Below are 26,358 nucleotides of genomic sequence, written 5' to 3'. Positions count from 1 at the left end.
TTATTTAATTAATTAATTAATTAATTAATTAATTAATTAATTAATTTGTATACCGCCCTTCTCCGAAAAGGGACTCGGGGCGGTGAACAGCCAAAATTAAAAAAACATACAATACAAAAGTTAAGATAATTAAAAAGAATTAAATCATTGGCTTCCCAATTTAAAGCCCCCAAGTCTATAAAATTTAAAATCCCAATTAAGAACCATTTAGGCTAGGCCCTACAGCCCTCTCTAAGCGGTTTACAGAGTCAGCCTCTTGCCCTCAACAATCTGGGCCCTCATTTTACCGACCTCGGAAGGATGGAAGGCTGAGTCAACCTTGAGCCTGGTGAGATTCAAACTGCCAAATTGCAGGCAGCCGGCAGTCAGCAGAAGGAGCCTGCAGTACCGCACTCTGACCACTGCGCCACCGAGGCTCAACTTTAATGCCTTTAGAGCCAAAATAGCCATCGAAGCCCCTGGGGGGGGGTGAGGGGCGGCATCCTGTGGATTTATGAGGCTTTGGTCAACCTCAGCCAGAGGGAGATCAGTAGCATCCCAGAAGCCCAATGGGCTGTCCGACCCCTACTCCCCTTTAGTCTGCAAGAGTCAGTCAGTGCACACCCCCCCCCCAAAAAAAAATCCTGGAAAAAAAATGGCGAAAATAACCTGTGGAATTCTGGGAGTTGAAGTCTAACATCTTCTAGTGGCCAAGGTTGAGAAAACCTGTTTTAAAGTGCCTATGGAGATTCTCAGTCATCCAGGTCCCGGTTGTCCCAAAAGTGCTTCCCTCCCTCTCCCCACAAGAGCTGAAGAAGCTTCTTGGATGAGAAGCGAAACGTCTTCAGAGAAAAAAAAAAACCTCAGAAAGTCCACTCGCCTCTTGGAAAAAAAGAGCCCCTTTGGGACTGTTTTAAAGGAAGCTGCAGGATCCCACAAGCCTTTCCATTCTCCTGGCCTTTGCCTTGGTCGGTATGCACAAGAGCCTTGGTGGCGCAGCGGACTAAAGCGCTGTTAAGTAACACCAGCTGCCTGCAATTACTGCGAGTTCGAATCTCACCAGGCTCAAGGTTGACTCAGCCTTCCATCCTTTCGAGGTAGGTAAAATGAGGACCCGGATTGTGGGGGGCAATAAGCTGACTTTGTATTAAAAAAAAGAACACCGCTTACGGGGGGCCTGAAAGCCCTACTAAGCAGGTATATACAAAAGTATGAAGGCTATTGCTTAACGCATTGTAAGCCGCCCTGAGTCTCCGGAGAAGGGCGGCATATAAATCGAACCAATAAATAAAATAAATAAATGTGAGTGGTTGCGGGAGGTTTCCGTGCTTGTTGGATTTTCCATTTGAAGTCACATTGTAATGGCAAGAGCTGGCACGTTGCCTTATGTTTCCTCCGGCGAATAATTTTGCAAATATTAGCTTCCTACCAAGCTGGTTTTTTTTAAAAAAAAAAAAATAGAAAAAAGTCTAAAAGCCAGAATCGGGGACCGGTGTCTCCCCTCCTTTCCCCCCGCGCGCCGTTCCTTAAAGCCGACCTAAACCGTTGGCCTTTTCTCCCTTCTGCCTTGTTAGCTGCTTGCCTTTTGGAGCGTCTGGAGCCTCCGTGGGGATGTTCCGCTGAATATCCCGCTTTGAAAGCAACTCCCTGCATTGCCATCTGCTCCTTTTAAACTTAATCCCTGCAGCGAACTGAAGGCGGATTCGATTGGTGGGCCACAGGAAACCCAATTACAAGAGCTCGGAGCTGAGAGAAGCAGAATGTTCCTAATTTCCTTTCCAGAGCCTTAAAAAAAAAAAAAAAATTGTTGGGAGAAAAGACTTCCCACACTGGAGGGAGGAGTTAAACGGGGAATTAGCCCGGACTCGTTACATAAACACAAGAGAGCAAAGGGTCTGATTCACTTCCCCAAATGCCTTTGAGTCTTATCTGGTCTTTCCCAGCTGAATCTGCCAGCCTGGGAAGATTCCTGCGCAATAGGCAAGAAGCAATAAAGTTAGCTAAGGGACGCGGTGGTCCAGTGGCTAAGACGCTGAGCTTGTCGATCGAAAGGTCGTCAGTTCCGCGGTTCGAATCCCTAGTGCCGCGTAACGGGGTGAGCTCCCGTGACTTGTCTCAGCTTCTGCCAAGCTAGCAGTTCGAAAGCACGTAAATAAAATGCAAGGAGAAAAAATAGGGACCATCTTTGGTGGGAAGGTGACAGCGTTTTGTGTGCCTTTGGCGTTGAGTCATGCCGGCCACATGACCACGGAGGCGTCTTCGGACAGCGCTGGCTCTTTGGCTTTGAAACGGAGATGAGCACCGCCCCCTAGAGTCGGGAACGACTAGCACCTATGTGCGAGGGGAACTCTCCTTCTGCCAGGGGAACCCTGATCTTCTGCTGCAGGACTGGCCACCCTGGAAAGCAGCTTCCCTATCCGAGCCCTGATTTTGCTCCAACCTTTTCTTTTCTTTTCTTTTCTTTTCTTTTCTTTTCTTTTCTTTTCTTTTCTTTTCTTTTCTTTCTCCCTCCCTCCCTCCCTCCCTCTCTCTCTCTTTCCTTCTTTCTTTTCTTTCACCCTCCCTCATCTTTCTTTCTTTCTTTCTTTCTTTCTTTCTTTCTTTCTCTTTCTTTCTCCCTTTTTTTCTCCCTTTCTCTTTCTTTCTCCCTCCCTCCCTCCTTCCTCTTTCTTTCTTTCTTTCTCTCTCTCCCTTTCTCTTTCTTTTTCTCCCTCCTCTTTCTTTCTTTTGCTTTCTCTCTCTCTCTTTCTTTCTTTCTTTCTTTCTTTCTTTCTTTCTTTCTTTCTTTCTCTCCCTCCCTCCCTCCCTCCCTCCCCCTTCCTATTTCCTTCCTTCCCTCCCTCCTTTATTTTCTCTCTCTCTCTCTCTCTCTCTCTTTTCCTCCCTCCCTCCATCTCTAGCAATTCACATTTGGCAAGAAAAGTCGTAAAACAGGGCAAAACCCCGCCCAACAAATTTCTCACTTAGCAACCTAAATTTGGGGCTCAATTGTCACCGTAAGTTGAGGATCGCCCTGTAGCTAGTTTGAACTCTACTGGTGGAGGCCCTGGCCATTTGACAGGAGGGTGGGCTGCCGGATGTGAGACAGGCCCTTGTAATGGTTCCTTGGCAAATGAGAATTGACAGCTGGGGTTGTTTGTTTTTTTTAAAAAAAATACCAATAGCTTGATATTTTAATTTAAACGCACACACGCACGCGGGGGGGGGGGATAGGATCAAAAGGGACAGGCGGCATCTAACAAAGAATTGGGGGTGTCAGTTTTAAGAACTGCCTGGCAAGAGCCCCGCCCGATGATTAAATTCACCGATGCCGTCTCGGCCGCTGTAAGGCTGGAGATAACATTCTCTCCCCGTGATGGAAACAAGAATCAATACCAACTCCTTGACAGGGGCTAAATTATTAAATAGAGCTTTTCTTTCCCGTGTTTCATTATCTGGGATTTACACCCCCCCCTCGGCCCCCCCTCCATTGGGGACTTGTCAGTGGGGCTGGGGGGGGACACGGACCTGAGAGAAGGAAAAAAAAAGGGGTGACGTGAGCGGGCTGCTTCTATTCAAACCCACCCTTGCTTGCATTGTGCACCCCTTTGTTAGGATTCTCCCCACACCCCCAGATCACGGAGGCTTCCGCCAGAATGGCTGTTAGCATTATTTTTCTTCCCTTTTTTGGCCATCTATTCTGGCTGATTTAGAGATGCGTTATCTCTCGCAGCCTTTTGGGGATTGCTGACAAAGCTGTTTAAGTCGGCATCTCAACCTGCTCCCCCCTCCCTCTCTCCGTCCCCCCCCCATCGCCAACCTCCAGCGCAAGGATGAGGCTTACATATGAATGGAGAAGGAGGATTGAACCCTCCCACCTGGGACGGTCAGCCTGGCCCAGTAAAAATGGGGGGACGGCATTTCCTTGTCAGGTTGCAGCTGAGCGGGTCTTTTTGTGGTGCTTGAATAGGATAGAATAACAGAGTCAGAAGGGACCTCGGAGGTCTTCTAGGAAGGAAACCCTGCACCACTTCAGACAAAGGGTTATCCAATACATTCTTAAAAACTTCCAGTGTTGGAGCATTCACAACTTCTGGTGGCAAGTTGTTCCACTGGTTAATTTTTTTTTTTTTATTATTTGATTTATATGCCGCCCTTCTCCGGAGACTCAGGGTGGCTTACAATGCGTTAAGCAATAGCCTTCATACTTTTGTATATTTTATACAAAGTCAGCTTATTGCCCCCACAAACTGGGTCCTCATTTCACCTACCTTAGAAAGGATGGAAGGCTGAGTCAACCTTGAACCTTGGCGAGATTCGAACCCTGCAGTAATTGCAGGCAGCTGGTCTTAATAAGCTTAATAACAGGGTGCCTTAAACCCCAGTACTACCAAGGCTCTTGGTAGTTCCAACTGTCAGGAAGTTTCTCCTTCATTCTAAGTTGCTTCTCTCCTTGATGAGTTTCCACCCATTGCTTCTTGTCCTGCCCTCAGGGGCTTTGGAGAATAGCTTGACTCCTTCTTCTTTGGGGCAACCTCTGAGATATTGGAAGACTGCTCTCATGTCTCCCCTCGTCCTTCTTTTCGTCAAACCAGATATACCCAATTCCTGCAACCGTCCTTCGTACGTTTTAGCCTCCAGTCCCCTCATCACCTTGTTTGCTCTTCTCTGCACTCTTTCTAGAGTCTCCACATCTTTTTTACATCGTGGCGATCAAAACTGGATGCAGGATTCCAAAAGTGTGGCCTTACCAAGGCCTTATAAAGTGGCATCAACACTTCACGTGATCTTGATTCCATCCCTCTGTTGATGCAGCCTAGAACTGTGTTGGCTTTTTTGGCAGCTGCTGCGCACGGCTGGCTCCTATTGAAGTGAGGACTCCAAGATCCCTCTCACAGTGACAACTATCGAGCAAGGAATCATTGTGCATAATTAGAATGAGGATATCCCCTTGCAGATTGATTTCCCCCCCCCCCCCAGTTCCCAGGCCCCCAAGGAGACCCATGGCTAACATTTGAGAAAGGCCTCTCTTTTTTTTTCTCCCTTTAGAAAGAGACAGGGTAGTGTCCGAGCCAAGAGGAGCCGTGAAATTAATATGAATTTGTTTTGCATCCAATTGGTGTGAACGTAATGGCTTGCATTCTTAATTAATGATGAAAATTCCTCCGGGGAGGGGGAAAGGCGTGGGATACACCACCAGGGTAGGTGGGCTGGATTGTTTTTGGGGAGCCCCGGCGGCTACAGGGACGTGTGATGAGGCTTCCTAAGGCACCCAAGAGCATACATTAGCGAAAAGTGTTTTGTTGTTTTTTTCCACACGCATTCAGAAGGGATTTTTCTTTCCAGGGAACGCTGCGGCGTTTATTATAATTTGAGAGCAGGCGGACTCTGCTGGGTGCAAGATGTTTGGCAGACTTGGGTTAAATGTTGATGTAATGATGATCAGTTTGCTTGGAGATCAGGATTGGCTCCCTAGATTCCCCTTCCTTCCTTCCTTCCTTCCTTCCTTCCTTCCTTCCTTCCTTCCTTCCTCTTTTCTTCCTCCCTCCCTCCCTCTCTCCCCCCTCCCTTCCTCTTGTCTTCCTCCCTCCCTCCCTCTTTTCTTCCTTCCTCCCTTCCTCTTTTCTTCCTCCCTCCCTCCCTCCCTCCCTCTCTCCCCCTCCCTTCCTCTTTTCTTCCTCCCTCCCTTCCTCCCTCATTTCCTTCATTCCTTCCTCCCTCCCTCCCTCCCACTTTTCTTCCTCCTTCCTTCCTCCTTTCCTCTTTTCTTCTTCCCCCTTCCTCCCCCTCCCTCTTTTCCTTCCTTCCTTCCTTCCTCCCTCCCACTTTTCTTCTTCCTTCCTTCCTTCCTCCCTTTCTCTTCTCTCCCTCTTTTCTTCCTCCTTCCTCCCTCCCTCCCTCCTTCCCTCTTTTCTTCCTCCTCCCTCCCTCCCTCATTTCCTTCATTCCTTCCTCCCTCCCTCCCTCTTTTCTTCCTCCTTTCCTCCTTCCTTCTTCCCCCTTCCTCCCCCTCCCTCTTTTCCTTCCTTCCTTCCTTCCTCCCTCCCACTTTTCTTCTTCCTTCCTTCCTTCCTTTCTCTTCTCTCCCTCTTTTCCTTCCTTCCTCCCTCCCCTTCCCTCCCTCTTTTCTTCCTCCCTCCCTCCCTGTTTCCATCATAGCAGCTGACTTTCAGCATGGCTGCATTCACACAAAACGCCTGCCAAGGGTAATTTTTAGCCAATGTTTGTTTTTCAACGAACAAGCCACAATAGCCGCCTTTAAAACCTATCAGATAAATCTTACTAGGCCACGTTCAGGATAGAGATTAACCCGGCAAGCGGAAGCCCCATCTTTGTGTATTGGTGTTGCGACACCGGTGGTCATCTTGGAAACTAAAATCGGGGGAACTGCCGAAAGGAATCGGCAGCCGTACGGAATGCTGTAACATCAGCACATATGTCTAAATTAGAAGGCTCAAATCGGTACATACACCAATGTTTAATAATTATATTTTAGAAGCCTCCCCCCTAATTTCCAGCTGAGGCTAACTAACCACTAACCTGCTCACCTCTGCCTGTTTTCCAAATCTCTTTTTAATATTTTCTGGTTTTCCTTATTTCAACTTCTGAAGCCTTCAAGAGCAAACTCAGCTCCCCCCTGGCTGGGTTTTGGTGGCCCAAGGAGTTCCCATTGAGCCCAGGGTCTCGTAAGCCGGGCCAGCATCCTTCCTCCAGAAGCCTTTCGGAAATGGCGGTGGTCCACCTCCTGCTTGCCTGCTTTTGAGATGAAAGCATTGCTCGCTGTTTCCCAGGCTAACCCTTTCTGGCTCCTGGCAACACCTGGAGTTGAACGATTTCACACTCGGAGATGTAACATTCCCCACCGCCAGCCCTGCGGTGAAATTCTATTATAAATCTTTCATCTGGATGGCCTCAGCTGTCAGGGCTTTGCTCCCCCCCCCTTTTCCTCTCCTCCCCCCCTCTCTCTGCATTTGGCTGCCTAACCTACTCCTCCGTGTAATTCTGCCTCCTGTAGGATGCTCACCTCTGATTAGCAAGGCGTGACCCTTCCGTACGCTGTTTTCCCACGCAAGCCAGCGGTTGCCCGGCCTTGGCGCTGAAGAGAGGAGAGAGAGAGAGGAAACGGGGCACGGAAGGGGCTGGACTGCCCCCCCCCATGCCAGAAACAGAGGATAAAATAGCCAGCCCAAAAAGACATTCCAGTTTATACACCTGATCTGTGATCTTGGGCATCCTGCTAAGAAATGCAGGATATTGTATGCCGTGCCTGGACAGGACAGGACAGGACAGGACAGGACAGGAGTGGAGAGGACAGGACAGGAGAGGAGAGGAGAGGAGAGGAGAGGAGAGAAGAGAAGAGAAGAGAAGAGAAGAGAAGAGAAGAGAAGATACAAAGAATAGATAGAATAGAATAGATTTTTTTATTGGCCAAGTGTGATTGGACACACAAGGAATTTGTCTTTGGTGCATATATTCTCAGTATACATAAAAGAAAAGATACAAGAATCATAAGGTACAACACTTAATGATAGTCATAGGGTACAAATAAGCAATCAGGATACAATGTCAATATAAATCATAAGGATACCAGCAACAAAATTACAGTCATGCAGTCATAAGTGGAAGGAGATGGGTTGGTGGGAATGATGAGAAGATCAATAGTAGTGTAGCCTTAGTAAATAGTTTGACAGTGTTGAGGGAATTATTTGTTTAGCAGATAATAAGAGAAGAGAAAACAGAAAAGAAAAGAAAAGAAAAAAGAATTAGGAATAGAAAAGAAAAGAAAAGATGGAATGGAATGGAAAGAATAGAATAAACAGGGTTAGAAGGGACCTTGGCGGTCTTCTAGTCCAACCCCCTGTTTAGGCACAATACCCTACACCACTTCAGACAAATGGTTGTCCAACATCTTCTTAAAAGCTTCCAGTGTTGGAGCATTCACAACTTCTGGTGGCAAGTTGTTCCACTGGTTAATTGTTCTCACTGTCAGGAAATTTCTCCTTAGTTCTAGGTTGCTTCTCTCCTTCATTATTTTCCATCCATTGCTTCTCATCCTGCCTTCAGGGGCTTTGGAGAATAGCTTGACTCCCTCTTCTTTGTGGCAGCCCCTCAGATATTGGAACACTGCTATCATGCCTCCCCTCGTCCTTCTTTTCGTCAAACCAGACATACCCAATTCCAGTTTTTCCCCCACCACTGCCAGATAGAGCAGCTGTGGGAGTTCAAGGCTGGCTATGCACTTTGCTGTAAAACAGAGGCAGAGAAACATTTGTTTTCTCGGGGGCTGCTGAAACTAGAATTCCCTGCAGCCCAGCTCAGCAGAGCCAGGCAGGAGGGGCGCTGGGAGTTGTAGTTCCTTAAAGGGCAGAGCAGCCTCTTTCCATTAAACGAGAGCCGAATTGGCTCGAGAGGAAAAGTTGGTTTGGAAGTCACTTTTCAAAGATGCCCAGAGACAGCCCACGTCCTTCATACCATACCAAGAGCCTTGGTAGTACAGTGGTCTAAAGCACCCTGTTATTAAGACCAGCTGCCTGCAATTACTGCAGGTTCGAATCTCGCCAAGGCTCAAGGTTGACTCAGCCTTCCATCCTTTCTAAGGTAGGTAAATTGAGGACCCAGTTTGTGGGGGCAATAAGCTGACTTTGTATAAAATATACAAAAGTAGGAAGGCTATTGCTTAGCGCATTGTAAGCCGCCCTGAGTCTCCGGAGAAGGGCGGCATATAAATCATTTAAAAAAAGAAAAGAAAGAGAAAGAAAGAGAAAGAAGGAAGGAAGGAAGGAAGGAAAGAAAAAGAAAGAAAGAAAGAAAAAGAAAGAAAGAAGCTGACTTTGTATAAATATACAAAAGGATGAAGGCTATTGCTTAGCGCATTGTAAGCCGCCCTGAGTCTCCGGAGAAGGGCAGCATATAAATCAAAATTAAAATAAAAAATAAAATAAAATAAAATACCCTCCATCCTCAGGAGGGCACTCTTCAAGAACCACAACAAAACACTTCCACATCTGGCCAGCCTTGAAATGTAAGGCAGCTGTGCAGTCAAGAGAAGTGGGAAAGCAAGCTTAGAGATTGTCATCTCCTTAGGCTGCTGTTGGGAATGACTTTGGTCTGACTCGATCACAGGGTGGATAAAAATTGATGATTTAAAAAAAAACAAACCGGATTTTTAAAAAAATTAAAATCGGATTTTTTTTTATTTTTATCAATTTTATTTTAATCAAATGCTTTGGGAGTTAAAAAAAATCTATCTCAAAATAATTTTCCACTTAAGATACATTAATAATTTAGTTCAGCATGAAATGGAGCTTAGTCATGTAGCACGAGGCTATATATTCTGCAATATTTACATTTTTTGGTAAACTCATTCAAAAGAATCAAAGCTCTGCTTTGGAAACCTTCATTTTGTTTGCAAATAATAATATTAAAAAGATTCTAACTCCCAACAAGGAACGAGTCTTTACATTTAAAGAGCACCTGTCATTTCAGAGCCGTCATGGCAGCAGCGCCTGTTAGCGGGCATCCGCTCACCTGCTGCCCGCCATGTCTCTCACCTTGTTGTGTCACTGCCGCATCACCAGCCGTCCCATTGAAGTGACTGGGACAGTCGGTGAGTCAACCGGAGATCAGAGGAGGAGCCGCTGCGAGACAGAGATGGCAGCGGCTCTTTAAAAAATTACAATTTAAATCGACTTGATTTCAATCAAGCCTTTTGAACTAGTGATTTAAATTGTGATTTAAATCGACTTGATTTCAATCAAATCCACCCGGCTCAATCACCATCCTTCTCCTGCACCTCTTTCGGCTCACAGCTGCCCACGGGCCTGCCCTTGTTTGAGCTCTCAAAAGATTGTGCCCCCCCCCACTTTCTCCTTCCTGCAGAAATACCCCCGAGCAGGGTACACGCCTCATGTTTACATAGGCAGGCATGTTGCAAGCGCCGGCACCCAACAACACGCCAGGTGGTTGCAAAACTGTGCTTAGCAGTTGTTTTTCTAAGACCTTGTATGTGCAGCCTTTGAAAACAAAAGGAGGCTTAAGAATAGCTTTTTTTGGGGGGGGGGGCTTCCCTGGAAAGGTGCCTCTGCCAGCTTTGTGCAAACTTCAGATTGTGTGGCGGCTTGCTTAATCTTTGGGATTATAAAGGGGGCCAAACCAAAAGAGCCTTGGTAGTACAGTGGTCTAAGGCACCCTGTTATTAAGCTGGTTATTAAGACCAGCTGCCTGCAATTACTGCAGGTTCGAATCTCGCCAAGGCTCAAGGTTGACTCAGCCTTCCATCCTTTCTAAGGTAGGTAAATTGAGGACCCAGTTTGTGGGGGCAATAAGCTGACTTTGTATAAATATACAAAAGGATGAAGGCTATTGCTGAGCACATTGTAAGCCGCCCTGAGTCTCCGGAGAAAGGCGGCATATAAATCAAAATAATAAAAAAAAGAAAAGAAAGAGAAAGAAGGAAGGAAAGAAAGAAAGGAAGAAAGAAAGAAAGAAAGAGAAGCTGACTTTGTATAAATATACAAAAGGATGAAGGCTATTGCTGAGCACGTTGTAAGCCGCCCTGAGTCTCCGGAGAAGGATGGCATATAAATCAAAATAATAAAAAAAAGAAAAGAAAGAGAAAGAAGGAAGGAAAGAAAGAAAGGAAGAAAGAAAGAAAGAAAGAGAAGCTGACTTTGTATAAATATACAAAAGGATGAAGGCTATTGCTGAGCACATTATAAGCCGCCCTGAGTCTCCGGAGAAGGGTGGCATATAAGTCAAATTAAAAAAAAAAAAAAAACCCAGCAAAAGAGAGCTATTCCCGCAAGAAAATGGCTGCTGTAATCAGCACTCGAAGGTGGATTTCTTGAATTCACGGACCATGGGGGGCAAGTGGGTGTCGGGCGGACAGAAGCCGTTTTCCACAATCCCCATCATCCTCGACCCTTGGCCAGATTGATCCTCAGACCCAGTGCTGAGCTGGGATACATGCAAGATTCCCGAGACCGTGGGAATCTCCGTTCCCGTGCATTGGGTGGCCCAAGGGTCTCCAGGGCAAAGATGCAGCCAAAATACAGTGCATTTGGCTGGGATTTTCCAGGAAACTGGAATTCTGGACTTCTCAATCCAGGTTCCACTTAACACTGATGGAAGAAGCTGCACGCTGGCGGAGTCCATGCAGGACCGGAGCAGAGATGCAGCTTTTTCCTTCATCAGTGCAATGCAGCCTGGTGCGGTGACCTTGTGATGGAACTCTTACCTCGCAATCAGGAGGCTGAGAGTTTGATCCTAGTGTTGATCGCGCGGCTCAGCTGGGATCATCAGAGGCTTTTAACAGCATTTTTTTTTTTACAACCTCTTCGGCTTTTAAAAGTTTTAAAAAAAAAAGTTGGCCACGCCCACTCAGTCACATTAAACCCCACCACCAGCAAGCCACGCCCACAGAACCGGTAGTAACAAATTTTACATTTCACCACTGCCCCAAATCCTTCTCCTGGCTGGCCCCGCTCACCCCTTCCCTCCCAGGAGTCCCCACACGGCCCATTTTGGATGCAGGTAAGTGCAGGGCACACGTGGAGGCTCAGGGAGGGCGAAAAACAGGCCTACTGAAGTTCGGGCCTGTTTCTGACCTCCGGAGCCTGGGGAGGCCATTTTTGCCCTCCTGGAGGCTCGAGGAAAGTGTTGTGGCTCCGTTGCCTGAGCCTGTGTCATCGGCAGGAGAGGACTCCGAGAGTGAAGGAGAGGAGTTGGCAAGGCCTCCCTCTCCAGGACCCTCCTCTCTGGCAATGCCTTCGGTGTCCGTCGAAGAGCAAGAGATAGGGGTCAAGCACGTCCATGCAGCCACAGATGGACAGTGATGAGGGTAATGAGTCTTGGCTGGATCCACGCCAGCGTCACAGAGATAAGCGCGTGCAACAGAAGAAAAGGCGTGCCCGAGATTAGGCTGAGTCACTGGACCACACCCCACAGGGTATAAAAGGGAGTGTGGTGGCCAGTCAAACCTTGTGACGAACAAAGCTGAAAGCTTCGACACCATTCTGCATTGCCGGACTTTTGCTTTAAGACTTGGCTGGATTATCTCTGGACTTGATTGTAATTATTGAGCTGTTTCTTTTGGTGTATCAGAAGCGGGGAGAAGTTATCTCTCCTCTTCGTAAATAATAAACTCTTGGCAGGCAGCCACTAGGTTGTTGCCAAGTTCTGTTATCATAAGGAGAAGGATTTTGCCGGCTGGTTTGGTCTTTAACTCTTGAACGTCTGTTGGTGTGTGCGCGTGTGGTTGGGGACAGAACAGAAAGCCCCTGGAGCCTGGGGAGGGCAAAAACAACACACACACACCCCGGCCATGGTGCAGGAGGCCGACTAGGCCACGCCCACCCTGGCCACGCTCACCCAGCAACCAGGCAGAGAACCCCTTGCTAAAATTTTTGCAGCCCACCCCTGCCTGTTGCTCCCTGAGATCCTTTCTGCAGGAAGAACTGAGGCCGACCACCAAACCACCAGAGTTCAGTTTTAATTGTGGCTCCCTTCTCTAGGCTGGGGCGGTTCAGCTGCCGATTCCTGAAGCTCCTTTGCCCCACAGTATTTTTCTCATTTCTACCACGTTTAAAAATAAAAAAAACCAGTATGCCAGCCATACAGCATTGCAAGCAGTTTGTAAAAAGTAAAAAAAAAAAAAAAAAAAAAACACACCACCACCCTGATTATTATTTTTTTCCCTGGGACAATGCTGCCACGGGCTGGATTTTCTACAGTATTACATGGGCTTTCTCCCTATCCCCAAAAAAGAGAGAGATCTTAGCAATATAGGGGGATGAAGGGAGGGCAGAGAAAAGGAAGAGGAATGGAATTAGCCCCACACATTACTTAAATAAATTGCTAGGCTTCTAAAGCATTTCCGAGTCACCTCGTGAGAACCAGTTACAGGTAGTCCTCGTCTTAACCAGGGTGGAGTTGATTTAAATCGAGTTGATTTAAATCATGATTTAAATCACTAGTAAAAAGGCTTGATTTAAATCAACTCGATTTAAATCATAATTTTTAAAGAGCAGCTGTCATCTCTGCTACTCCTTTGACCCACTGTTGACTCACCGATAGTCCCAGTGTTGCAGAATATACAGCCTCCTGCTACATAACTCAGCTCCATTTCATCCTGAATAAACTACATTATTTATGTATCTTAAATAGAAAACTATCTTACGATAGATTTTTACCCCAAAAGTTTTTTTATTAAAATAAATTCGATAAAAATCAAAAAAATCTGATTTAAATAAAAAAATCCAATTTTTTAGATTTTTTTAAAAAAATCATTGATTTTTATCCAACCTGGTCTTAACGACAGTTTGTTTAGTGACCGATCAAAGTTACCAAAACAAGTGACTTAACGGCCGTTTTTCAGAGTTACGACCTTTGCAAGCATCCCTGCGGTCACGGGACTTAACATTCGGACGCTTGGACAGCTGGTCCCTATTTACGACGGTTGTGGGTACCCCAGGGTCGTGCGATCCCCTTTTGCGACTTCCTAACGAGCAAAGTCAACGCTGGTTGCCAGATTCATGGAACGACCGGGTTATTAACTTACCCACTGCGGTGATTCACTTAACAACCGTAGCAAGAAAGGCTGTGAAATGGGGCCAAGCTCACTTAACGAATGCCTCAACTTAACAAGAGAAATGTTGGGCTCGACTGCGGGTCGTAAGTCGAGGACTACCTAAGTCGTGGCTCCGGCAGGAGAGCTGCTGAATCTGCCACCTGGGAACTCTTCCGAATGTTGTGCATGGTGAAAACGTCCATTTTAACAGATTAACAGAGTTGGAAGGGACCTTGTAGGTCATCTAGTCCAACCCCCTGCCCAAGCAGGAGATCCTACACCATTTCTGACAGATGGCAGTCCAGTCTCTTCTTGAAAGCTTCCAGGGATGAAGCTCCCACAACTTCCGAAGGCAACTTCTCTTCCATCGGTTGATTGTTCTGACTGTCAGAAAATTTCTCTTTATTTCCAGGTTGAATCTCTCTCCTTGTTCAGTTTCCATCCATTGTTCCTTGTCTGGCCTTCGGGTGCTTTGGAAAATAGCTTGACCCCCCTTCCTCTCTGGGGCAGCCCCTCAAATATTGGAAGACTGCTATCCTGTCTCCCCTGGTCCTTCTCTTCACTAGACCAGCCAGGCCCAGTTCCTGCAACCGTTCATCGTATTAGTTTTAGCCTCCAGTCCCCTCATCATCCTGGTTGCTCTTCTCTGCACTCTTTCTGTACGTTTCCCACCCACCCCCCATTTTTCTGTGGGGCAAGCACTAATAAGCATGGGAGATTCTGACCTAAGGAGCTGGGCTTTAGCCAAGAAAAAAAACTTATGCCAGCAGTTAATCTAAAAATACCACAGCAGTGGTAGGTTTCAAATTTTTTTACCACCGGCTCTGTGGGTGTGGCTTGGTGGGCGTGGCAGGGCAAGGATACTGTAAAATCTCCATTCCTACCTGACTCCAGGGGAAGGATACTGCAAAATCCCCATTTCCTCCCGATCAGCTGGGACTTGGGAGGCAGAGAATAGATCTGGATGGGGCCAGTCAGAATTTATACTACCGGTTCTCCGAACTACTCAAAATTTCCGCTACCAGTTCTGCAGAACTGGTCAGAACCTGCTGAAACCCATCTCTGTACCACAGACTGATCAGCATCTTTTTGTTTTAATTTGATTTATATGCCTCCCTTCTCCGGAGACTCAGGGCGGCTTACAATGCGTTAAGCAATAGCCTTCATTCTCTTGTATATTTTTATACAAAGTCAGCTTATTGCCCCCACAAACTGGGTCCTCAATTTACCTACCTTAGAAAGGATGGAAGGCTGAGTCAACCTTGAGCCTTGGCGAGATTCGAACCTGCAGTAATTGCAGGCAGCTGGTCTTAATAACAGGGTGCTTTAGACCACTGTACTAGCAAGGCTCTTAGGTTTCCGCCAGCCCTCTCTAGATGAACTTCTCTGTTTGCTGGAGGTCAGAATTTTGGAAGGGCAACTTAATCCCTCAGTTTACTTTTGCCTCTGCCCATAGGCCAGGCAGGCACCTGTCCTCGACTTACAACCACAACTGAGCCCCAAATTTTGCTGCTAAGCAAGACACTTTCTTGCCCACCGTTGTTAAGCGAACCCCTGCAGTTGTTAAAATTAGTAACACGGTTGGGAAGGGAATCCGGCTTCCCCATTGAAGCCATTTGCTTGTCAGAAGGTTGCAAAAAGGGATCGCGGGGGCCCTGCAACCGTCACAAATGCAAATCGATGGCCAAGCGTCTGACTTCTGATCACACGAGCGTGGAGATGCTGCAAGAGTTGTAAAATGGGAAAAACACCCAGAAGTCATTATTTTCCAACGCTGTTATAACTGTTGAACGGTCGCTGTTAGTCAAGGACTAACCTGTATAGGCATATTTTTTATTATCACAATTTGTCCTTCCTTGGAAGGAGAGCTTCCGATGTGTGTTTGGGCAGTGCTGTGTGTTGTCCTTATGCGGTGTTGCCCACAGAGAAGGTCTCTCTTCACTCTCCTCTCCAGGGGTGGCCTTCAAAAATTTTAGCAAAGGGTTCTCTGTCCGGTTGCTGGGTGGGCGTGGCCTAGGCAGCCTCCTGCACCACTGCAGGAGGCACGTATTTACCCTCTCCGGACTCCGGAGGCTTTCCTCAAGCCTCCGGAAGGACAAAAACATCCTCCCCAGGCTCTGGAGGCTGGAAACGGGCCCATTTCTGGCCTTTCTGAACTTCCAGTAAGCCCTTTTTCACCTCCGCGAACCTCCGCATGCGCCCTGCACTTACCTGCATCCAAAACGGGCCACGTGGGTACTCCTGGGAGTGGCGGGATGGGGCAGGCAGGGCCAGCCAAGAGTGGAATTCGTGGCTTCTCCAAACTGCACAGAATCTTAGCTAGAGGTTCTCCCGAACCCCCAGCAGCCCACCCCTGCTCCTTTCCCTGCTCTCATGGGCCAAACAACTCACTTTTCTTGCAGCGAGCCGCCACATCCGCCCACCTAGTGCTGCGTCAGCAAGCAAGCTGATCCGGTTCCCTCGTCCGTAACGGATTTCTCCTTCCTTCTCTTCCAGAGCAAGCGGGACCACCTGCTCATGAACGTCAAGTGGTACTACCGCCAATCCGAAGTCCCGGATTCCGTTTACCAACATTTGGTCCAGGACCGACACAACGAAAACGGTATGTTGTGGGGGTGGGGGTGGCGAAGCCGTTGCCGTGCCTCTGAGCGGGTTGTCTTCTCTTTGTTCTGCTCGTGGCATTCAAACTCCATTTGTAACAGAGGTGGGTGTTGCATCCCGAGGCTACCAGCTTGTGAAGTGTCAACCTTCCAACAGGCACCTTCCTGCCTGTTTCTGGCCACGTGGAGAAGACGTCTGGGCCAAAGGGAAATCCTCTCAAAAAAAATAAATAAAAAAAGTGGAATTAAGTTCTGGAGTGTGGAAGCTTCCCTTTACATTTTTTCAGATTTTCGCATTTGGGGAAGACTTTTTCCCAGTCTTCCTTTGATCACAAGAGCTGGAACAAGAACTTCAAAAGAAACAGGGAGACACCGTGTTTTTATGAGCTGGTAGTTTTCCCTTCGACTGACTGCACGATGTCTTTTGGGGAAAGGAAGCTCCACAGCTGAATCCCCGTGGAATCTTTCAGTTCCCAACATGATGGGTGTAAAAGGAAGCAGTGGGTTCCAAGGAGACCTAATGTGGGATCTATACTAGAGTGTCAGGCCTGTCCCAATCTGATCTCTTAGGAAAGAAAGACCATCGACTCCCGTTTGGTTGAAGCGAAAGGTTCTGCTGCAGTGAAGTCAGGCTAGATCTGGGTTTCTCAAAAGATACAGAAAGGTTTCCCCTCCCCCCAGCCCCCACCCCTCCCAGTGACCAGTCTATCTTCGGCCAATCAGAACTCACTGAAGTGTTTTGAGAACACTGAGAGGCTTTGGGGTAATCCACATTTTTCCCGGGGTGCCTGGCCTTGGATGCTGGTAAAAATCACGTTCCGAGCTTCTCTGATCTTTATCACCTTTCATTCCCACCTCCCAATTTCTTACCTTATACACACACAGCTTTATTATCCATCTATCCTCCCACACACACACTATTTATTTTATTTTATTCAATTTGTATACCGCCCTTCTCCTAGTGGACTCAGGGCGGTGGACAGCCAGAACTAAAACACATACCAATACAAAATTTAAAATTTTAAAAGAATTACATGACTTTGGCCCAAAATTTAAAACATTCAAACTAAAACCCATTGACAATTTAAAAAACTAAAAAAGGGGAGGGGGGTGTTCACGCCAGCCCTGCTTAATGGAAAAGAAAAGTTTTCAGGGCACGGCGAAAGACCCGGAGATCCGATATCCTTCGTATCTCCGGGGGCAAATCGTTCCAGAGGGCAGGAGCTGCCACAGAGAAGGCCCTCCCCCTGGGGGTCGCCAACCGACATTGCCTGGCTGACGGCACCCTGAGGAGTCCCTCTCTGTGGGAGCATACTGGTCAGTGGGAGGCTATTGGTGGTAGTAGGTGGTCCCGCAAATACCCAGGTCCTACGCCATGGAGTGCTTTAAAGGTGGTAACCAACACCTTGAAGCGCACCCAGAAGACCACTGGAAGCCAATGCAGCTCACGCAGGAGAGGTGTCACATGGGAGCGCCCCCTCGCTCCCATAATCCCCCGCGCGGCCGCATTCTGCACCAGTTGGAGCCTCCGGGTGCTCCTCAAGGGGAGCCCCATGTAGAGAGCATTGCAGTAGTCCAGGCGGGACTACTAGCCACTAGTCTTTGATGGCAAGATGCTTGTGAGGCGCCAAGCCGAACCTGGCACACCTGACATAGGACGACAGCATCAAACGGCCTTAAATCAGATCCAGCTGTTTGCACCTGGCTTAGACCAACTAAGGCCCAGGATTTATACAAACCGATTCTGCTCTTTCCTTACACCTCTTCAGAGCCAAAGCAGGATCTTCTCCGTGCACGAAGAGCATGGTCCTGGCCTCTCCTTTTACCTCTAAACATGACAGGTGGCTTTTTGAGGGACTTCGGAGAAAATTGTGCTGACTGCGAGAGGCACCGCTAACACGCGGCTTTCTTTCCACAGATTCTGGGCGGGAGCTGGTTATCACCGACCCAGTGATCAAGAACAGAGAGCTTTTCATTTCAGACTATGTGGACACTTACCATGCTGCTGCCCTCAGGTGAGTAGCTAAAAAAAACAGCCCATGAGATTATTCTCACGGGATACTGAAGCTGGAAGGGCCAACCCACTGCTCAAGCAGGAAGCCCTGTACCAGGGATGGCTAACCTTTTTGCCATCGCGTGCCAAAAGCAGGGGGAGCCGGGGGGGGGGTGTTCACATGCGTGCGTGCCCACACCCATAATTATATGCCCCCCCCCACGCATTTGCGCACGGCTCTCCCCACTTTTGGCACACGGTGGGCCTGATAGGCCCGTTTTTTCCTCTCCCCAGGCTCCTAGAGAGGCTCTGGAGCCTGGGGAGGGCGAAAATGGCCTCCCCCCCCCTCCGCAGAGGCCCTCTGGAGGCCGGAAACGGCCCATTTGCCGATTTCCTGTCCCACCGGAAGTTGCAAATGGGCCGTTTCCGGCCTCGGAGGGGGGGGGGAGGCTGTTTTCGCCCTCCCCAGGCTCCTAGAGAGGCTCTGGAGCCTGGGAAGAACAAAAAACGGGCTTCCCCCCCAGGCCCTCTGGAGGCAAAAATCAGCCTATTTCCCTACTTCTGGTGGGCCCAGAAGGCCCGAAAATCAGCACACACTGGAGCTGAGATTGCATGCACACCAGAGCTGAGCTTGTGTGCCCACCGATATGGCTCCATGTGCCACTTGTGGCACGCGTGCCATAGGTTCACCATCACGGCCCTATACCATTTCAGAGAAATGGTTTGCAATTGGCTTGAAGTAATCCCATTAAATGAGGATCCCATTAAAATTCTTCCTTGATATAAAAGATTCAGTAATTCTCTCAGAGAGGGCAGTAGAAGAGAGTAGAGGTGAGAGGATTACCTAGATTGAACATCCAAAAAGCAGACAGAGACAAAGATTTAAGAGAGGAATTCGGGAGGCAAGTAAAACAACAACAACATAGCAGTTAAAAGTATCGAAGCGGGGAAGAGATGATGGATAGATGATTTTTTCTTCTTTTTGTGTTGTTTTCATTTGCTTTTCCTTTTTCCTATCTTTCTCTTAAAGCGTAGCAATTAAAGTATTGAAGCGGGCAAGAGATGATGGATAGATGATTTTTTTCTTCTTTTTGTGTTGTTTTCATTTGCTTTTCCTTTTCCCTATCTTTCTTTTAAAGCGTAGCAATTAAAGCATTGAAGCGGGCAAGAGATGATGGATGGATGATTTCTCATTTTTGTTGTTGTTCTGAGTTGCTTTTCCTTTTCTCTCTCTCTTCCTTTTTTTCCCCCTTTTCTTAGGTAGGTGACATGATTAGAAGTTAGGAAAGAAAGAAAGAAGTTTCTTAATAAAGGGTGAGATGTCAAAAGTTAGAATAAGCGATAGAAATGAGAGAAGGGGGAATCTTAGTGTATACATTTTTATACCATAAAATGACAGTAATAACAAGAGAAAACGTGGAATAATTGAATAATGGTAGACTATAACTTAACACAAGCGTGTCTTATTATTAGAAATACATAAGCGGATTGAATGTAATGATTATGATTAACCTGATTAGTTTAATTTGTTTTAAAATAAATGTGACACCTGTTCACGCATTGATGTGATATTTTTATTAAAAATTTTAAAAAATAAAAAACTTTTTTTTTAAAAAAACTTTTTAAAAAAAAATTTAAAGAGAGAGGGGTTTCAAAGTTTCAGAGAGAAGGTGTTTTTTTTTAAAAAAAAAAACGTGAAACCAGATTTGGGGTTTTTTTGGGGGGGTGTTTGCTGTTCTCTGTTAAGTAATATTCCTGTGATATTCCTTTTTTTTTTTCCTTCCCTTCCTTGCAGGGGGAAATGTAACATCTCTCATTTCTCCGACATCTTTGCTGCTAGGGAGTTCAAAGCCCGAATGGACTCCTTTTTCTATATCCTGGGCTACAATCCAGAGACCAGGTGAGTGGTCAATTTATTTCATTCAATTTATTTCATTCAATTGAGAAATAATTCAGCTGCCTACAAGAGACCCGTAGTCTGAGTTAAGAGGAAGGGAGAATATCTAGGCGGGTATGCTAAATAAACTCCAAGGAAATGCCGAGTATTTATTCCTATATGGTTTTTGAAACAACACTGCTGTGGTTTTTTTAAATTCAGATTTAAACCTTGTTGTCCTGCTGCGGAGATCAGTTTGAGCTCAATAACAGATCTAGCTGGGGCCTTTTTAGTGGTGGCTCCCTTTCCAAAGTCTCTCGCAGAACGGACCTTCTCAACAAAGACTCCACCCCCCCAAAAAACCGGCTGTTTCCGTTGCAATTCTCTCATTGTTGCTTCATTGTGACCTCCGAAGGTTTTTAATCTGAAATCCTTTTTCAAACAGCCTTTTCTCTTTTTGGTTCGGCTTCTGGATCGCCATCCTAAGCCACGCGGACTGCTTCGGTTTTAATTTGCTGCTTTGGGGGGGAAAAATTTGCTGCTCGGGGGGGAAAAAAAGTAGCTTGTAGCCAGCGGTGAAATCCAATTTTTTTTTTTTACTACCGGTTCTGTGGGTGTAGCTTGGTGAGTGTAGTGATGGGCGTGGCTTGGTGGGCACGGCAAGGGAAGGATAGTGCAAAATCCCCATTCCCACACCACTCCAGGGGAAGGACACTGCAAAATCTCCATTCCCACCCCACTCCTGGGGAAGGATATTGCAAAATCTCCATTCCCACTCCACTCCAGGGGAAGGACACTGCAAAATCCCCATTCCCACCCCACTCCTGGGGGAAGGATATTGCAAAATCCCCATTCCTACACCACTCCAGGGGAAGGATACTGCAAAAGCTCCATTCCCACCCCACTCCTGGAGAAGGATATTGCAAAAGCTCCATTCCCACTCCACTCCAGGGGAAGGACACTGCAAAATCTCCATTCCCTCCCCACTCCTGGGGGAAGGATATTGCAAAATCCCCATTCCCACCCCACTCCAGGGGAAGGACACTGCAAAATCCCCATTCCCACCCCACTCCTGGGGGAAGGATATTGCAAAATCTCCATTCCCGCCCCACTCTGGGGCCAGCCAGAGGTGGTATTTGCCGGTTCTCCGAACTGCTCAGGCTCAAAATTTCCGCTACCGGTTCTCCAGAACCTGTCAGAACCTGCTGGGTTTCACCCCTGCTTGTAGCTTGAACTAATGGTCCAAATTTGGGGAGAGGGGGGAGGATTTCAGAATTGTGATGCCCTCCTGACTTGTTGCAAGCTCGTAGAACCGCCTGGGCACCCGATCGGTATCGCAAAGGAATATTTATGTATTTGTCAGATTTATATGGCCGTTCTGTCTCACCCTCGCTTAGTGACCACTTGAAGTTACAACGGCCCTGAAAAAAGTGACTTGGGACTATTTTTCACATGACAGTTGCGCCATCGCCACGATCAAACCTCAGACTCTTGGCAACTGATTCGCGTTTACGACGGTTTGCGGTGTCCCTTTTTACGACCTTCTGACAAGCGAAGTGACCGGGGAAGCCAGATTCACTCAACAACCATGTTACTGATTTAATAATTTGTAGCGACCCGCTTAGCAACGGTGGCAAGAAAGGTCGTAAAAATGAGGCGAAACCCGCTTCACAAATGTCTCACTTAGGCAACGTCCATTGCGGTCGTAAATTGAGGACTATCTGTATGCCGGTGGCGGTCTTTGGGTCTCCACAAAAATGTCATCCTCTTGATTTCATGTCTGGTTAATTATAATCAGGGACCTTCCTCTGAAATGAAGCCTTTAGACTCGAGATTTGAACCCGGGTCAACTCTTCCTGCTTAGGAATGCCTTCACACCTGCGTGGTGCTGAGTTTGAATCTAGAGCCGGGTCGAGAACCGAGCTGGAGGTTCCACTTTTTGTTTGGGTTTTGAATTCTTAGCCCTGAGCCACCGGCAGCTAAATTTGAGGGTCTTTCTCATATTGGCTGGGTTTTATTTTCAGTATTTTTATATTCTTTGGCAGAAGAAAGGATGCAAGAAATAGTACATATTAGATCCATTTACTAATGCTAGAATAACAGAGTTGGAAGGGACCTTGGAGGTCTTCTAGTCCAACCCCCTGCTCAGGCAGGAAACCCTATTGGCAGAAGAAAGAATATAAGAAATAGCACAATATTAGATCCCTTTATTAAAACTCCCAAACTGTCTGCTTCAATTGATAGTAGCTTTGTGAAGTCTCAGGGAATAGAATAGAGTAGAGTAGAGTAGAGTAGAATAGAATAGAATAGAATAGAATAGAATAGAATAGAATAGAATAGAATAGAATAGAATAGAATAGAATAGAATAGAAAATACGGAATGGAATGGAATAGAGTTAGAGTTAGAGTTAGAGTTAGTTAGAGAATAATAGAATAGTAATATTCTATTATTAATAGAATATTATTATAGATTATTATATAATATATATTAATTATGTGCCTTGATAGCACAGGGGTTTAGTGCACCCTGTAATTAACACAGCTGCCTGCAATTTCTGCTGGTTCGAATCTCTCCAAGGCTCAAGGTTGACTCAGCCTTCCATCCTTTCTAAGGTAGGTGAAATGAGGACCCGGTTTGTGGGAGCAATAAGCTGACTTTGTATAAATATACAAAAAGGATGAAGGCTATTGCTTAATGCATTGTAAGCCGCCCTGAGTCTCCGGAGAAGGGCGGCATATAAATCAAATTTAAAAAAAAAATAAAAAATCTATTAATAGTAATAGAATAATAGGAATAGAAGAGATTAGAATTAGATTTAGAATTAGAATTATAGGAATAGAATTATAGGAATAGAATAGGGAATAGAATGGAATGGAATAGAGTAGAATAGAATAGAATAGAATAGAATATGGAATGGAATAGAATAGAATAGAATATGGAATGGAATGGAATAGAATAGAATAGAATAGAATAGAATAGAATATGGAATGGAATGGAATAGAATAGAATAGAATAGAATAGAATAGAATAGAATATGGAATGGAATGGAATGGAATGGAATGGAATGGAATGGAATGAATTAGAATAGAATAGAATATGGAATGGAATGGAATGGAATGGAATAGAATAGAATAGAGAAGATGGAAGGGACCTTGGAGGTCTTCTAGTCCAACCCCCTGCTCAGGCAGGAAACCCTATTCATTGGCAGAAGAAAGAATATAAGAAATAGTACATTTTTTTTCCAAAAAGAAAAGTTTTTATTTTTGTTTCTCATAAACATATTAGATGTACAGTCATTTATCCATCATTTTTCATGAAATAGTACATATTATTAAAGCTCCAAAACTGTCTGCTTCAATTGATAGTAGCTTTGTGAAGTCTCAGGGAATAGAATTAGAATTAGAATTAGAATTGGAGTTAGAGTAGTAGAATAATAGGAATAGAAGAGAAGAGATTAGATTTAGAATTAGAATTATAGGAATAGAATTATAGGAATAGAATAGGGAATGGAGGAGAGGATAGCATAGAATAGAATAGAATAAAGAATAGAATAGAATAGAATAGAATAGAATAGAATAGAATAGAATAGAATAGAATAACGAAGATGGAAGGGAGCTCGGAGGTCTTCTAGTCCAACCCCCCCCTGCTCAGGCAGGAAACCCTCTACCATTTCAGACAAATGATTGTCGTAATCTCTTATTGAAAACGTCCAGGGATGGAGCACCGACAACTCCTGGTGGCAAGTTGTTCCGCTGGTTAATTATTCTCACCGTCGGGAAATCTCTCCTTAATTCCAGGTGGCTTCTCTCCTTCGATTAGTTTCCATCCGTCGGCTTCTCGTCCTGCCCTCGGGCGCTTTGGAGAATAGCTTGACCCTCCCTCTTCTTTAGGGCAGCCCCTCAAATATTGGACGACTGCTATCCTGCCTTCCTCGCGGAGCTCTTCGGTTTCCTGCCACGCTGCCGGCTGGAACCCGGGTTTCGCCCCTCCTGGTTCCCGGGAGGCATCACCAATGAGCTTGCCGTTGCCTCGAATGCGAATCTCCTCTGCTGGCATTTCATTTAGCCTGGCTTTAAAAAGAAAAAACCTGCTGAGCGCAGTTTAAAAGCAAGGGGGATCCGAGGCTGCCTGGCATCCCCCTCCCCTCCTTCCCTTTACCCTTCTCAAAGTGATTTGCGTTTTCCCGAAAAGCTCATGGGGGCCTCGGTTGTTTCCCAGGTGGAAAAAAATAGTCGGTGGCAAATTCCTGGCAGGAGGTTCTCTCTGGAAAAAAAAAAGAAAAATAGTGTAAATGAGCTTTGTGTGCTTTCTGTGTATTTGTAGAGGGGTGTTTCAGCATCTTCTCTGGTGCCAGCGTCAGAGCCCCAAGAAGATATTTCATTTTCATTTTTTTTTCATTTTATTTGATTTATATACCGCCCTACTCCCGAAGGACTCGGGGGCGGTGAACAGGCCCAAGATAAAAACACACAGAATACAAAAATTTAAGAGCAGAAGTAAAATCGAATTAAATCAATTTAAAACCCCAGGTTAAGAACAAATTAAAATTTACATTAAAATTTACATTAAAAAGAGAATGGAAAGATAAGATTCCCAAGATTCATAAAAAGCGGACCTAGGATTATTTTTCACGCTTAACGACCGTTGTAGCATCTCTCCTCCCACCCCCCGTGGTCACGTGATTTCCATTCAGGCGCGTGACACCCGACTCACCTTTACGACAGTCGTAGCGTCGTCATCCTCCCCCCCTCCCGGGGTCACGCGATTCCCCCCTTTTTGCGACCTTCCGTCAAGCAGAGTCGACGGGGAAGCCGGGATTCGCTTAACAACCGTGCAGAGATTCCCTTGACAAAATTTAGCAAACATAAAGCTGAGGACATAAGCTGAGGACTACCAGCTGAACGTGCGTGGGCCTTGGAGGTCAGAAATAGCTTTGTGGGGTGCGTCACTCAGGCCCAGGAGCTTGAAATGCCCCCCCCCCCAGGCCAGGATGGGGAGGGAGATGCCCCACAGGTAGAGCCCACCTGTGTTGCTAGAAGGACGGCTCCCACTTCCCTGAGTTGTAACTCAGCAACATCTGGAGGGTTGCAAGATCTTAGCCCTTCCGTAGAAGAGGGAACAGCTGGGGGGGGGGAAGGAATCTGTCGCGCTGGGGAAGTTACCAGAGTCCCCGGGAGGATCACTGCGATGGGGACAAAATGCCAGCCCTTCGAGGTAGGCCAGATGAGGGAACAGATCTCACCGAGATCCCCAAGAAGGCTGTTTTATTGTCGGAGGTACTGTGATTAGAATCACAGAAGTAGGTCTCAGTTTCTCTGCTCTTTCTGATCTGTTGTAATTCAAACGGGAGGGTTTTGGGTTTGTCTCTGGATTGGGTGAAAACTCTTATTAATGCTTCGCTCGGTCCTTTTCGTAAGATCGGTTTATTTTCCTTTACGTCAGTCCTTATTCTCACGAGTCCATGTTTGAATTGACCTAGCATCCCCTCGCCTGCCTGCCTGCCTGCCTTCCTTCCTTCCTTCCTTCCTTCCTTCCTTCCTTCCTTCCTTCCTTCCTTCCTTCCTTCCTTCCTTCCTTCCTCCCTCTCTCACTCTCTCCCTCCCTCCCTCCCTTCTTTCCTTCTGTCCTTCTTCTCTCACTCTCTCCCTCCCTCCCTTCTTTCCTTCTGTCCTTCTTCTCTCCCTCCCTCCCTCCCTTCCTTTTTTCCTTCCGTCCTTCCTCCCTTCCATCCTCCCTCCCTCCCTTCTTTCCTTCCTTCCTCCCTCCCTTCATTCCTTCTTTCCTTCCTTCCTTCCTTCCTCCCTCCCTCCCTCTCTCCCTTCTTTCCTTCCTTCCTTCCTCCCTCCCTCCCTCCCTCCCTTCTTTCCTTCCGTCCTTCCTCCCTTCCATCCTCCCTCCCTCCCTTCCTTCTTTCCTTCCTTCCTCCCTCCCTCCCTCCCTCCCTTCTTTTCTTCCTATCTTCCTCCCTCCCTCCCTCCCTTCTTTCCTTCCGTCCTCCCTCCCTTCCATCCTTCCTTCTTTCCTTCCTTCCTTCCTCCCTTCCTTCCGTCCTCCCTCCCTCCCTCTCTCCCTTCTTTCCTTCCGTCCTTCCTCCCTTCCATCCTCCCTCCCTCCCTTCCTTCTTTCCTTCCTTCCTCCCTCCCTCCCTCCCTTCCTTCTTTCCTTCCTTCCTTCCTCCCTCCCTCCCTCCCTCCCTTCTTTTCTTCCTATCTTCCTCCCTCCCTCCCTCCCTTCTTTCCTTCCGTCCTCCCTCCCTTCCTTCCTTCCTTCCTTCCTTCCTTCCTTCCTTCCTTCCTCCCTTCCTTCCGTCCTCCCTCCCTCCCTCTCTCCCTTCTTTCCTTCCTCCCTCCCTCCCTCCCTTCT

General features: G+C 46.7%; 1 protein-coding gene and 1 long non-coding RNA gene across 9 annotated transcripts in view; one reads left to right on the top strand and one right to left on the bottom strand.

Annotated features, from left to right (window-relative positions):
- The window catches only part of RERE (arginine-glutamic acid dipeptide repeats), a 267,303-nt gene that overhangs the window by 155,186 nt on the left and 85,759 nt on the right, over window positions 1-26,358 (top strand). For all 8 annotated transcript variants that reach the window (XM_087878886.1, XM_087878881.1, XM_087878883.1 and 5 more), the window contains exons 4-6: window positions 16,022-16,127; window positions 18,044-18,140; window positions 19,914-20,018. In XM_087878886.1, coding sequence (XP_087735012.1) covers window positions 16,022-16,127; window positions 18,044-18,140; window positions 19,914-20,018 — 308 coding nt within the window. The remainder of the gene's footprint in view (window positions 1-16,021; window positions 16,128-18,043; window positions 18,141-19,913; window positions 20,019-26,358) is intronic.
- LOC117670886 (uncharacterized) lies at window positions 23,250-25,324 on the bottom strand. The gene is made up of 4 exons (XR_004592716.3): window positions 25,020-25,324; window positions 24,709-24,839; window positions 24,154-24,258; window positions 23,250-24,065 (listed from the first exon to the last, which is right to left on the bottom strand). It is a non-coding gene; the product is annotated as an uncharacterized LOC117670886 (long non-coding RNA).

The sequence above is a fragment of the Pantherophis guttatus genome, chromosome 15 (genome assembly GCF_059756535.1).
Source record: "Pantherophis guttatus breed Tessera chromosome 15, ASM5975653v1, whole genome shotgun sequence".
NCBI lineage: Eukaryota > Metazoa > Chordata > Lepidosauria > Squamata > Colubridae > Pantherophis > Pantherophis guttatus.
The sequence above is the reverse complement of the archived record's forward strand: the minus strand, read 5'-3'. Positions and strand labels throughout refer to the sequence as shown.